The 13,715-nt window shown below is 38.2% G+C and overlaps 1 protein-coding gene across 1 annotated transcript; it reads right to left on the reverse strand.

The window, feature by feature from the left end:
• Positions 1–9,571: 9,571 nt before the first annotated feature.
• On the reverse strand, positions 9,572–11,321 carry LOC109157355 (anthocyanidin 3-O-glucosyltransferase 2-like). The gene has a single exon (XM_019305253.1). The coding sequence runs from the start codon at positions 11,116–11,118 to the stop codon at positions 9,652–9,654; it is 1,467 nt and encodes a 488-aa protein (XP_019160798.1). The 5' UTR covers positions 11,119–11,321; the 3' UTR covers positions 9,572–9,651.
• Between the last annotated feature and the right edge of the window lie 2,394 nt (positions 11,322–13,715).

The following is a 13,715-nucleotide window of genomic DNA, read 5'->3' on the forward strand; positions in this document are numbered from 1 at the left end:
GGAAAGTGGTGGCGCAGCGGGTCGTTTTCCCCCGTTTGACGTTTCCCCATGTCCCATTGTGCCCCGTCGTAGCCCGTTAGATGTTTATGAGTCTCGTATGATGTTTTGAGTATCGTTCTAGGAATTTATGTATAGTGCGTATCATTGCTATTATGCCTTGATTGTTATTGTTGATTATATGTTGTTTGATTGAATAATTGATGGGTATTGTGATCATTGCGCAATTATGGTTGAGATTGATGATAATGAGATTGTGATTGGTGGAAATGAATTGTTGGCGGATAGCACAATGAGTGCTCGGTTATCGTGCTAAAGGCACGGACCACCCCTTAGACTTGCTGGCTAAAGGCTTGGGTCAGGGCATAAGCGCCGTGGTGCCATGTTAGAGCTATATGCGCTGACCCCTATGTTGTGGTGTTAGAGGCACGGATCATGCGAATGGAACTTCAGTTCTACCATGTTGGTGGACTTGTTGGTGGTTTCGGTGTAGGGCATGTAGTTGCTCCGGAGGAATAAGGGAGGCGATATAAGGGTGGCCTAGAGGTACAGGTTGGAACTGATATAAGGATGGAGAGGAATAAAGTTTGGAACTTGGTATAAGGTTGGAAGATGGATTGTGTGCTTGATGATTACTTGCTAATTGATCGTCGTTGGATCCCATTGTTGCCTTTAATTTCTATTTATGAGCCTACTTGTCTATCATGCCTTGTCTTGCGTTTTTAGGATGCATGCTAGTCTTTATGATCGTTCTATAGTGTCAAGTCTGTTGTTGTGTCTTGAGTCTTGATCTTGGTTTAAAGCTAGAGTTGCTTAGGTTATATATGTATTCCGGTTCAAAATGATTTTCTTATATCTACCTATGTTGTACTTAATGTGTGGGAGTGGGTTACCAGAATTTATTCGCTGACGGTTGCTACGACATGTTTTTCAGGTGATGATCAGTAGCTAAGGAGCGCGCTAGTTGGAATTGTAGTCTTAGTTTAGTTAGTACTGGTACTGATGATGGCCTGTGTGCCTTAGCTTGTGTTTTGGACTTATGGATCTTGTGTATTAGTTAGTTTAGCATGTGCACCTAGGTTTTCAAACCCAGGTGTGACATAGCACCCCGACTCTCATGAATAGTTTATGCTCTGTTTGGATGTTTAATAATAGTTTACGTTATTTATATAAGCTTTTGGAATAAGGTTCAAATTGGCCATTGAACGTAACCTGAAAATGCAATTAGGCCACTGAACGAAAAAAAAGTGCAATTAGGCCATTAAACACTCAAAAAATGTGCAATTCGGCCACTGAACTCTCCAAACGTATGCAATTTTACCGGATAGCAGGTTACCATCAATTTTAGCAGGTTACCTGCTTACGTGGCAGCTTAGTTGGCATTTTTAATAATTTTTAAATAATTTTTAATAATTAATTTTAATAATAAATTTTATAAAAAATTGAAAAAAATTAAATAAAAAATAAAATAAAGTCATTTTTATTTTTAAAAAATTTTTTTTAATAAAAAGTTATTATTAAAATTTATTAAAAATTTATTAAAAATGCCAACTCAGCTACCACGTAAGCAGATAACCTGCTAAAATTGAGGGTAACCTGCTATCAGGTGAAATTGCACATTTTTGGAGTGTTCAGTGGTCTAATTGCACTTTTTTTTTCGTTCAGTGGCCTAATTGCACTTTCAAGTTACGTTCAGTGGCCAATTTGAACCTTATTCCTAAGCTTTTAAATGTTTTAAAAATTAAGGGTGTTACAACTTAGGCTTACATTAAGCCACTTATGCATTTTAAAACATGATTTGATCAAATATGCACTTTACTGTAAGGAGTACTTCAATTCCTCTTTCACCGTGAACTCTCAAACTGAGTATTAAATCATGCTTGAAACTCAATTCTTAGCAAACACTTAGCAAGTATTGGACATGCTCTTAAGCTCAGGATATGCTTCAAAAGCTAATAAATCATTTACTGAGATTAAGGATCATGCTTTATACATTTCAACATCTCTAAAGTTTGGCAAGAATTCTCGAAAAAGTCATAATAGACATTTAGTCATGCTTTTCTAGCAAAACTTATCAAATATTGATCATGCTCTTCATTTAATTTGCTAAGTCTAAATACATCACATTTTCTTCTCTGTAAACAATACATAGATTACTTATATGGCACAAAACATCACAAATCCTACTGTAAAATGCTCATATCTACTCCAAATTCAACGAAGTCAAATTCTACTAGTGCGTCGTAACGGTCCCGAGTGTCCGAGTCTCATGGGCCCGCGAGTCCCGATCCGAACGACACGTAGCTGGGCCACAAAGGACCTGGCCACTGCACTGCTTTGGCCTAGCGAGGCTTGTGGCGGGGCTTGAGGAGCCCCGCTGCCTGGATCCGCCAAGCGGCGGTCTAGGGCCACTGCTCTAGCTGTGAGTCGTGCCCTAGGGCCGCTCCTCCACGGGGCTTGCCAACGATCCCTGTCTAGGGCCGTTGGCTAGTTCCGTGACTCCATCTGGTGCACAATGTCTGTGCACCAGTGGGGCTCTTCTTCACCTGAAATGCAATTTCTAGAAATCCAACACTCCCAAATCCTCAACAACACAACATAGATAAAAAATAGATCACTTAATAGCTCAATCAAAACAATAATCTAGCATTTCTACACATTTCAACATCTAACTTGACTTCACAGAGTCTATAAAAGAGGTGGGAGTCTATGGGTTATACACTTTATAGATCAAAAGTTCTTAGTTAAATCTTTCTAGAGGTACATAGTATTTCTCAAAGTATAAGCTGTTACTAACTGAGTATTTTTAGGAAAATGATAGAATAAGCTACAAATATCTATATGATCAAATATATACCTCATACATAGTTATATATGTATATATTCCCAAAATCAAGTATAACATTTCCCATAACATATAAGTACATATATGTAATTCTAGGAATAGAGCTTTCTTGGCAACTCATAGCTTTTGGTAGTTCAAACCCTTCTCAACATATTTATGATTTTCTATAAAAAAAAAATACTTTTAAATATAAATAATCCTTCAAGTCCAAATAATATATTATATAATCCAAGATAATTTCTCAAAGGTTGAAGATGCTTAAATGGAATGAACTCTATTTATTAATTATTATGAGATTAGGTGTTTAACTCTTACCTTAAACCATTTTACCAAAGCATAATAGCACAAATTAAAACCAAAAGCAAGCTATTAGCACAGGGAATCAATCCTAGGCTTACCATAGCACACACTAATGCCCAAACCTATGAACTATAGCTGACCACAAAACTCATGTTCCGTTATCAAGGCCAGCCTACTATGTTCCACAAATCAACACAACAACACTAAAATCTCCACAAATCAACACAACAACACTAAAATCTCCCAAAAATCACATAGCATGCCAACAACAAATAACATACATTTCATCATTTTAAACACCCAATATATATATACACACATAATCAACTAAATCACATAACTTTAGGCAAACTAATAGATTTAGGAATCCATGGGTTATACCTTGAGCATCCCTGATCTAGCCAAACCATTTCTAAGCTCATCTCCTTAGCTTTATCTTCTTCCACCATTTCCATCTCTCAAGCAACCACAGCAACCCAAACAAACACATCTAGCTTAGATAATCTCTTCTTAAAAATAAGCTAACCAAAGGAAATGGGAGAAGATATCTTACCAGTCTTGAAACCTAAGCTTGGGAAGAAGAAGAAGCTCTAAAAATGAAGATGATGGGGAGATAGAGAGGATGTCACAAGAGAGAGATGAGAGTTGCTGATTTTGGAGGAATGAATAGTGCAACAAGGGAAAAGCTATCTCTTATACTTAGGGTTTGGGGTAAAAATGTAAAGATACAATTTTAGGGTTCACCTTGTATCATAGACCATGGTCTTAAAAATGATTTTAAACAACTTGGGGTCAAAAATAGATTTTCTAAAAGATAGTTCTAATTAAAACACTTGGTCCATGTTTCACAGGTTCCTTTCCGGTTTCACTCAGATTGACTCTTTGGGTCAAAACTTGGTACATAGATGTACCTGAAACTTAGGATTTTCGAAATAGAATATTCCCCGTGTCGAATTTTATTTAAAAACTCAATTTAAATTATTTAATTCAAACACCGTTTTCGAAATAAAATTTTTTGAAGGAGTGAAAATAGCTATTTTGGAATTTATAGAATAGAATTTAGGAAAATTATTTTTGCGTTGTCACAGGGGCGGTCGACCTGGACCATCAGGCGACCAAGCTGGATTAGCCAATGACCCCACTACTCTGGCGGGGCCCAAGGACCAGTGTTGCTGAACTTAGACGGGGAAGAAGACGAAGCAGAGTTGGCCGACCAGCTACTAAGGCACCATCGAGACTCAAACGTTACTACTCCCGGGGATGCCCACTCTGGACCAACGGAAGGGGCTGACTAGGGACGCAGCTTATACTTCCGCTCCTTTTTTGTCTTTCTTTTCTTCTGTCTGGACACGGGTGTAATCTGACTGCCCATCGGGGCCTTTTTTAAATGAATTTCTGCCCGCCGGGCTTTTGCTTCTTTCTCCCCTCTTTATATCTTGTTAAGTGCCTTACCCAATCAAAACTGACTACGCACAAGTCCCTCCGTGGGCGAGGTTGACCACCTGTGAGTGTAACACCCCCATTTTCTAAACTTGAGAGCCCATAAATAAGCATTCTAAATAGGATTAAACAAGGGAATTTAAAATATGCTGGGATATAAAATCCAAATAAAAAAACTAAGTGGAATGTCACCGCCACAGTTACCCACTCCCGAGTAACTGCACAGGCTAAACAAAACTACTACAAACTGGGGTGTCTACTCATCATAACAACAAAAAGGGGAAGCAATCCCTGGTTTCTACGCACCAACAGAAAAACTGTAGTCTAGCTACAACCATAGTCAATAAAATGTCTAAACACAAAGGTAATACTAGTCTAGCCTCTACTAGGTACTAGAGCTACACACTATTGTAAAGAATGCGTTCTCTCATCATGCAATAGATCCACCTGAAAGGGGTTGTAAAACACATAGGAAAATAAACCCGTTAGCAAATAATGCTAAGTATAAAGTCACTCAACCCTGTAACATACCATAGATATAGGTTGGAAAACGTTTTGCATTCATACACGTCTCAAGTATGAACATAAGCAATCACGACAATCAATCAATAGATCTCAAATAGGGTTACTTTATATACTTCTATATGCTCAGCAACCTATACTCATATCAAGAGATATCAACTCATAATTAATGCTCTTGCATAAAATATGCACTGGAAACTGTGATACAACTCTTCTATTAAGCTACTATGCACTTCTTGCAATCATGATGATACTTTCAAGATAGATAATGAACTGGAAATATGCTTATCAAGTAAGATTATGCTTTCATGTTATACTTAAAGCAATGAATGGTTCTTTACTTCTCATACACTCAAGATAAGACATATGCTATGCCATGATGTAATTCTATAAATAAAGATATGATACTATGCATATACTTATACTCTCGATCTTTAAAAAAAATACTTTTCTGTGGAAGATCTCTGTTGAGTCTCTTGACTCACTTTTCTCTTCTTTCTTACTTACTTTCTTTCTGAACTCGTGGGGAAGGTAGGGACTTCACAAATTGTGAATGGACCTATCCGGGCTCGGAAAATCTGGCTGACCTAATACTCATCTCGCCCACAGAATTGGTACTTGTGGTTCTTAATCTCTGTAGAATCAGGTATCGTACTTTCAGTGTGCACACCCCCTAACTAGGATTCCAAGCCCAGTGGGTAGTATCAAACCTAGCAACTCGGGAACATCAACCAAGTTACTTCTAAAATACTCTTCCGGTCTTCTGTGACCGTTTCTTTCTTTTTCTTATAACTTCTTTCTTTCTCTTTTCTTCCGAAAGGACATAGTCCTAACGGGAACCTCCAAAACATAGATTTTCCTCACATCATATAAATCATATAAATAACATATATAACATATATAACTCATGCAACTTCTCTTTCTCATGATGGAAATCTAAATAACATGCAAGCTTCTCAAATGCATATAGATATAGATTTTTCAAAATAGACATAAGGGTTTTGAAAATACCTTGAGGCACTACTATTGGCCTTCTACTATACATATGTGATAATGGACTTCTAATGCAAAGTTTGGAAACAATAACTTATGCAAGGAATCTCAATGATCTTGTCAAATCTTCTATTCCAGAGTTAAACAATGCAAATAGCACATTTCACCAATTTATCTTGCAATTAGAAGCTAACATATTACTTCATAATCTTGCACTCAAACATTCAATCAAATACTCAGGGACTAGGGATCATACTTGGTCTGAACAATTTGCTTCTGCTCATAAATCATGAAAATACAACTCACACTAGCGTGTCGTTACGAGCCTCACAGGCCCACGATTCCCCGTCCGAAATACACATAGCTGAGCCTCAAGGGGCCTGACCTCTCCTCTGTGTGACCTGGTGGGGCTTGGTGGCGGGCCTTGAGAAGCCTCGCCACTTGGCTCCACCAAGTCGCGGATTGGAGTGACGGATCACTCCATGATCCGTCACAAGCCAACGGATCCCCTTTGGGTCCGTTGGCTAGGCCCACATGGCCAAACTCGAGTCTCGGGCAGAGAATTCCTCTGAGATGCATCAAATGACAAAATCTCCATTTTCTTGATCTCATACCACAACAAAACTCTTCCAGACAACCATGAATAAATCATATAACATCAATAACGCATAATAAACATATTAACATGCATTCTCATTCATTTCTAAGCATCAAACCTCAAGATTCTATCAACATTGGGTTAAAATAATAGATTTGGGAATCCATGATTTATACCTCAAGATTTGGGTTGTCACAGCGAACCCCCGAGACACCAACGATCTCCAAAATGGCCAAGTCCCTCAGTGGGCGAGGTTGACCGCCTGCGAGCCTCTGAGAGACAAACGAACTCCGAAACAGCCAAGTCCCTCAGTGGGCGAGGTTGACTGTCTGCGAGCCCCTAAGAGACAAATGAACTCTAAAACAGCCAAGTCCCTCGGTAGGTGAGGCTGACCGCCTGCGAGCCCCCGAGAGACAAACAAACTCTGAAACAGCCAAGTTCCTCAGTGGGCGAGGCTGACCGCCTGCGGGTCCCTGAGAGACAAACGAACTCCGAAATAGCCAAGTCCCTCAGTGGGCGAGGCTGACCGCCTGCAAGCCCCCGAGAGACAAACGAACTCCAAAATAGCCAAGTCCCTCAGTGGGCGAGGCTGACTGCCTGCAAGCCCCCGAGAGACAAACGAACTCCAAAACAGCCAAGTCCATCTGGCCGGTCAAATGTTGCATTTCTTTGAGGTTGCTGGGAGGTTGCATATCCAAGATGGCTTGCACCTTTCCGGGTTCGGTTCAATACCCCGCCGGTTCACCATATAGCCTAAGAACTTTCCCCCCTGACCACGAACACGCACTTTTTGGGGTTCAACCTCAAATTAAACTTTCTCATGACGTCAAAGAAGTCAGTTAAGTCCTCAGTGTGGTCGACCTCTTCCTTGATTTTGACTAGCATATCATCAACGGTGTGGTCGACCTCTTCCTTGATTTTGACTAGCATATCATCAACGTAGGCTGCCATAGATTTGCCTATCAACCCCTTTAACAACTGTGCGACCATTCGGGTATAAGTGACCCCAGCATTTTTTAGGCCAAAGGGCATCACCTTATAGCAACCTGACTTTTTTTTTTAGTACTACTGACTCTTTTACAATGTAGTATTTGTTCATAACTACTTTCTCAACCTACTAAAGCACAAAGAGTCAATACCGCCCCACTGGGGCTCAAACCCATGACCTCTCATTTGGGAGAGCCACTTCATGCCACTAGACCACAAGATCATTGGCAAAGGCAACCCAACTTAGTTGTTTTTGTTTTTATATTTATGGTCTTAGTATATATTTTTTGCACTAAGTATTTATCTTATATTTTTGCAAGGATTAGAATGTGAGGGAGTGGAAATTTCCAGAAGTAGTATTAGACTAGACCGTGACCACATGAAGGCTATGAGAAATTCAGAAGAAATATCATAATGATCCTTTTGTATGGCGTGACCATGTGGCATATGGTGAAATCTAGGATAAGAGGGAAAGACTTTTATTTGGAATTTCAAGTTCCTAATACAGTTGGAGCGCAAAGTTGATGCATGGATTCACGGGTCACCTCACACTTAGGGGAGTTTGTATCTCTTTCTTTTTCTTTTAACTTTCAGTTTGCTAGTTTTGTGTCATATTTACTTTCTGTGTAGTGTAATTTTCCCCTACGTCAACTGAGGACAATGTTTGATTTAGGTGTGAGGGATGTTTTGTGTCGTGTGTCTTGTTATTTTTTGATTTATTTTTTATTTTAGGTGATTTTATTTTTGGCATTTTGTTGTGTGTTCTATCTTGTGTTAGACAAAAAATTATAATTACTTATAAATAGTTGCGGAGTAGTTTCCTTCTTCACAATTACAGTACAGTTGATTCATTGAATAAACAAAATATGTAACAACATTGATAGATATGTGATTAGTGCATTTTTGGATAATAATTTTGGTTTAATTGAGGGTAAAATTGCAATAATTCATATTATTTGGTCTTATTTTTGTGAATCAGAAAATGTTGGGGCAAGAATAGAAAAAAGTGAGAGATATTGAGTGATTTATGAAGAATTTAAGTTGGCTTTAAAGTCTAAAGAGATGGAAGACATGGAATTAGAATTGAACTGATTGTACCGTATGGGCATATGGCAGAAGTTGATAAAAGCAAAGGAAGAAAACACAATGCCTCATCTTGTACTGCGTGGTCACACTAGAGCATCTTGAATGAACAATTTAAGTCTCACATTTAAGTTTTCAACCGTTACACTGGTTGGATGTCAAACCGCCAAAATAAATTTCTACCCCTAAGAAAAGCAATATAGTGGTGAACCAAGATTGTATACATTGGAAACACAGTTGATTTACTTTCCATAACGGTTCAAACAATGGGTTACAATTGCAAAGATAGGCCCAACGATTGCAAAATAGACTTGGTTATAGCCACTCAAACAACCACTCGTACACCATTCCTTCCTAAATTCGACGATAACTACGAGACCTCAATAGCTATTTCTCTTACCAATTGATTATCAAAGAAACCTCATAAGATATTCAATTGATAGCATTAGAAACAAGAAAGAGTCCAAGTTCATGCGAATGATACCCTGACTGCTCCACTACGGTAAACGGAAAATAACTTCCAAACGTAAGTTATTTTCTAAAAAATCTCCTCTATTTTTTATTTACCACACCTCTTATTCCATTAACTTCCATTTCTCCCATCTAACCAAACACTAAAACTCAAAAAATAATTTCTAGAAATCATTTTTCGAATTTCGAAACACACACTTAACCTCTTAATTAAATTGCTCTCAAAAGCTAGCTTTTCTTTTAATTTAATATAATATTTTATTGCAAGTTCCAATATATCTACTAAGATCAAGCTACAAAGCTAATTAAGGATCAAAATCCTTCACTTGATAATATACAAGTAAATATAAAGTTTTGATTACTTGCATAGAAAAGGCATTCTGAAACAAAATCAACTACATACATACATCTATCTTCATATAGTATCGATAACAGCCTTGAGGAGGGTGTCCAGTGCTGTATAAGATAATCCTCCCTCAATCATAGCTTTCCTGCTCATCTCCTTCATCTCCTTAACCTTTTTCCTTATGTCTCCATTACTCATTATTTCCATTATCCCTTTCCGAATTTCCTCTGCAGTTACAATGTTGTCCTCTTCATTGCCCCCTAAACCTCCGACATTGTAGTCCATCCTGATCTCTGCCGCTATTCCCACCTCCTTTATCGCCCAAAATGCGTTTATCTGTTGTTCGGCGTAGAGTGGCCACGTCGCTATGGGAACCCCGCACCAGATGCTCTCCAGGAGGGAGTTCCAGCCGCAATGCGACACGAAGCCGCCCACCGCCGGGTGTGATAGCACCGCCAGCTGCGGTGCCCACCCGATTACTTTTCCCACCGCTTTCGTCCTCTCCAAGAACCCTTCCGGCAGCACCTCCGCCGGGTTCTCGTAGTCAGCTGGTAGCTCCAGCTTCCCCTTGGGCGGCCGCCTCCGCAAGGACCACAGGAAGCGGTGGCCACTCAACTCCAGGGCGGTAGCGATTTCCGTCACTTGTTTCTCCTCGAAACTCCCGAAGCTCCCGAAGCACAAGAACACCACCGACGATGTGGGTTGATCGTCCAGCCATTTCATGATGCTCTCGGATTGCGATGCCTTGTTTCGGCCATGCCCGGCTTCAAGGTTCAGCAGTGGACCAACCGGATATACAGGGGGCACGGTTTTTGTATCGGAGAGTGCCTGAAGGGCGTAGTGCTCCAGCTCTCCGAAGGTGTTCACCATGATCCCCTTAGTCTCTTTGTACCTCTTTACGCCGTCAAAGAACATATCCGTGGCTGGGTTTTTCTCAACCATCGGCGACGGCAAAACCTTCCCCCGAACAGGGTTGGCAAAGTACGGGATGGACAATTCCTCATCCGAATTCTTGTACCGGCTAGTGTCTTCCTTATGGTCGTGCTTGAGGGCCTGAAAATGGAGAGAGAGACCGAGAAAACCAATGCTAGAAGCAAAGAAGAGATAGGTTGGGACACTGAATTCATTGGCAACATCTATCATTGGGGCGCAGAACATGTCAATCACAAAGCCCACGAGTCGAGGACGATCACATTCAGAATCAGCATAATTAGTCTGGGCGAATCGCCTAACGTGAGCTGTTTGGCTATGGATGAAATCGAAGAGAAAGTTGTCGGGATTAAGCACTACCTCGCCGCCGGCATCTTCAGGGTCGTTGTATTGACGGAGATCTAGGAAGCGCAGCCTGGGGTGGCCGGAATCTGAAGTGACTGAGTCAAGATACTTGTCGGCTCCAAAGTCCATGGAAGTCCTCATCACTAAGATGGAGATGGAGAGGATTTGATTCCTCTCCAGCATGAGTTTGGCCAATTCCACCATGGGGACAAGATGCCCCATTCCTTCCCAGGGGAGGAAGGCTAGCTCTGGATTGCTCATCGTTCTCACCGCTCTTGATCAAGATCGAGTAGAGTTTGAGCTTTCAGCTTTCAACTTTCAAGGGTGCTTCAAGCCCAGCAATGCGAAGCAGATAATAATATAATTATGTTCCAGCACGGCACAACAAGTTTCTACTAGAAACTAGAAACTCGTACGTCTCCACTTTTTTATTTCACTCCCAATCCTTTGATAAGAAAGTTGAGAGAGTTCAGCATCGCCAAAAAATCATTAGTTTAATAAAATAAATAGTAGTATATGAAGTAAGAAAAGAGACGTTTAAAGTGAATAAATTTTTGTCCACATTAACATTTAACCTTGTTTATTCTTACCTTAATTTATATAGAATTTTATTATATGGACTTTCAAATTTTACTCCATGATGTGATGAATACTAGTAAGGTACTTTTTCACATAAGTCCCAATACAAATGTCTACATCAAAATTGTATGTGTAGAGTAAAAAATTAAAAGTAAAAAATAAAAGTAAACATACTCTATCTGTCTTATTTTATCTGTCATACTTATTATATAGTAGTCAAACAAACTCTTTCTTTTTTACTTATTTCTATTAACATTTTCTTATAATTTTTAAATTTAATTTTTTATGTTTAAAAATACTTTTAATATAATTCCTAAGTATATAAAATTTAGGAAAAATGGTGAAATAGACCCTCGAACTTTAGCTTAAAAGTCAATTAGACGCCTAAACTTTTTAAAGGTGCAAGTACACCCATCAACAATTCATTTAAGTGCAATGAAGCCCAAAAACAAATTAATGACCTGCTGTCACAGGTCATTAGGGTTCAGGCCATCTTCCGGCAAATTTTTCAACCAAAAAAAAAAAAAAAAAAAAAAAGAAGGTGACTGGCGAAATTTCCTACAAAAAAAAGTGACCGGCAAAATTTTCGATAAATCTAAGTCGGTTGCTGTTTACCTTTTTTTTGCCGGAAGGTGGCCTAAACCCTAATGACCTGTGATAGCAGGTCATTAACTTGTTTTTGGGCTTCATTGCACCTAAATGAATTGTTGATGAGTGTAATTGCACCTTTAAAAAGTTTAGATATCTAATTGACTTTTAAGTTAAAGTTTGAGAGCCTATTTTACCCTTTTCTTTAAAATTTATATACTAATTTTAAATTTAATATTATGAAAAAATTAAATTGTAAAAAACATAAGTCATTAACCTAAACGACATAATATCAAATACACCTTCTCAAATATCATAATGTGGGTCCATGTGATTGGAATTCAACCTTTGGTGGGTTCATGTGATTGGAATTCAACCTTTGGCATTTGGCAAGAAAGTTGAGAGAGGACAAAAGTATACCATTTCGTCACTGCTTACTTCATGGGGACGGGACAAAACTAGTGCTGCTTAGTTGGACCCAAACCTAGAAAATGGGAAATTTCCATTACTATCCTTCCAAACTTTTGAGAGCAACAGCAATGCAAGAAGGGATAAAATTTTAAAACTTGAGGCAGAGATTTTTCTGTATTTCTTTTCTCAAATTAATTCCCATGAGAAAAGGATAAAGCCAATTCTTATATATTAAAAAAAAAAAAAAAAAAAAAAAAAAAAAAAAAAAAAAAGCTAAATTGTCATTCCGTGTCATGAACCATTTCTAATTATTCATGCAAGCACCATAATTTTTAAAAAGTGATTTCGAATATAAACCATCAATTTTTTTTCGTCTTGAACTTTACAATAAGCTACAAGGCATTATTTATCAGTCCATTTCAGCATTTTTAATTAAAAAAATTTAAAAATTTTTTAAAAAGATAAAAACAATCCTCCTCCTTCGCCTCCGGTTGAGACGAACCGGAAGGAGGAGGGGGTGGCAGCAAAGTTGTTGTTTTTTAAAAAAAATATTTTTAAAAAATTTTTTAATTAAAAATGCTTACATGGACTGAGAAATAATGTCACATCAGTTTATTACCGGGCTATGTCATCAGGATTACCGGAAAACTTATAAAAGGTTCTAGAAGAAAAAGAAATGGTTTATGGCTCTAAATATCACTTATTAAAGATCATGGTACGGCATGAATAATCAAGAATAATTCATGGTGCGGGATGACACTTTAGCCAAAAAAAAAAAGGTAATTTATTAAAAGAGAAAACTATGTACAAAAAAGTTTAAGGAAGCCTACAGTCACCGAGTCCCAATCCCACACCCCTAAACAAAATTAAAACAAATAAACCTGCTACAAGAAGCAATGTTAAGAAATCAAACTGGGAGTATACCACAGACTTGTAAAGATCAACAAATGATTTCTATGAAAAGATGATAAAACCAAATCATTTGAATAACAAATTAATAATATATCAATTTTACTAGGATATCTATTTACTAATATTTTATTTAATAAGAAAAATGTAATTTTAGTCAATCACCTGCTCTTTATTTTTTATTTGGCATGTACCATGGTATTCGATTATAGTATCCCTAAAATACTCTCTTCCTTTCAAAAGTGTGTTCTATCAACCTACAATTATATATCACAATTGCAGCTCACCGCTATTTTCTTTTTCTATATTTTAAGAGTTTATTTCTACTTAATGTTAATAGTAAATAAAATAGTTGTATAATTAACAAATTG

The sequence above is a fragment of the Ipomoea nil genome, unplaced genomic scaffold (genome assembly GCF_001879475.1).
Source record: "Ipomoea nil cultivar Tokyo-kokei standard unplaced genomic scaffold, Asagao_1.1 scaffold2779, whole genome shotgun sequence".
NCBI classification, from domain to species: domain Eukaryota; kingdom Viridiplantae; phylum Streptophyta; class Magnoliopsida; order Solanales; family Convolvulaceae; genus Ipomoea; species Ipomoea nil.

Coding starts and splice junctions, on each gene's coding strand:
- LOC109157355 (XM_019305253.1), bottom strand. CDS start 11,118: ATGAGCAATCCAGAGCTAGCCTTCCTCCCCTGGGAAGGAATGGGGCAT.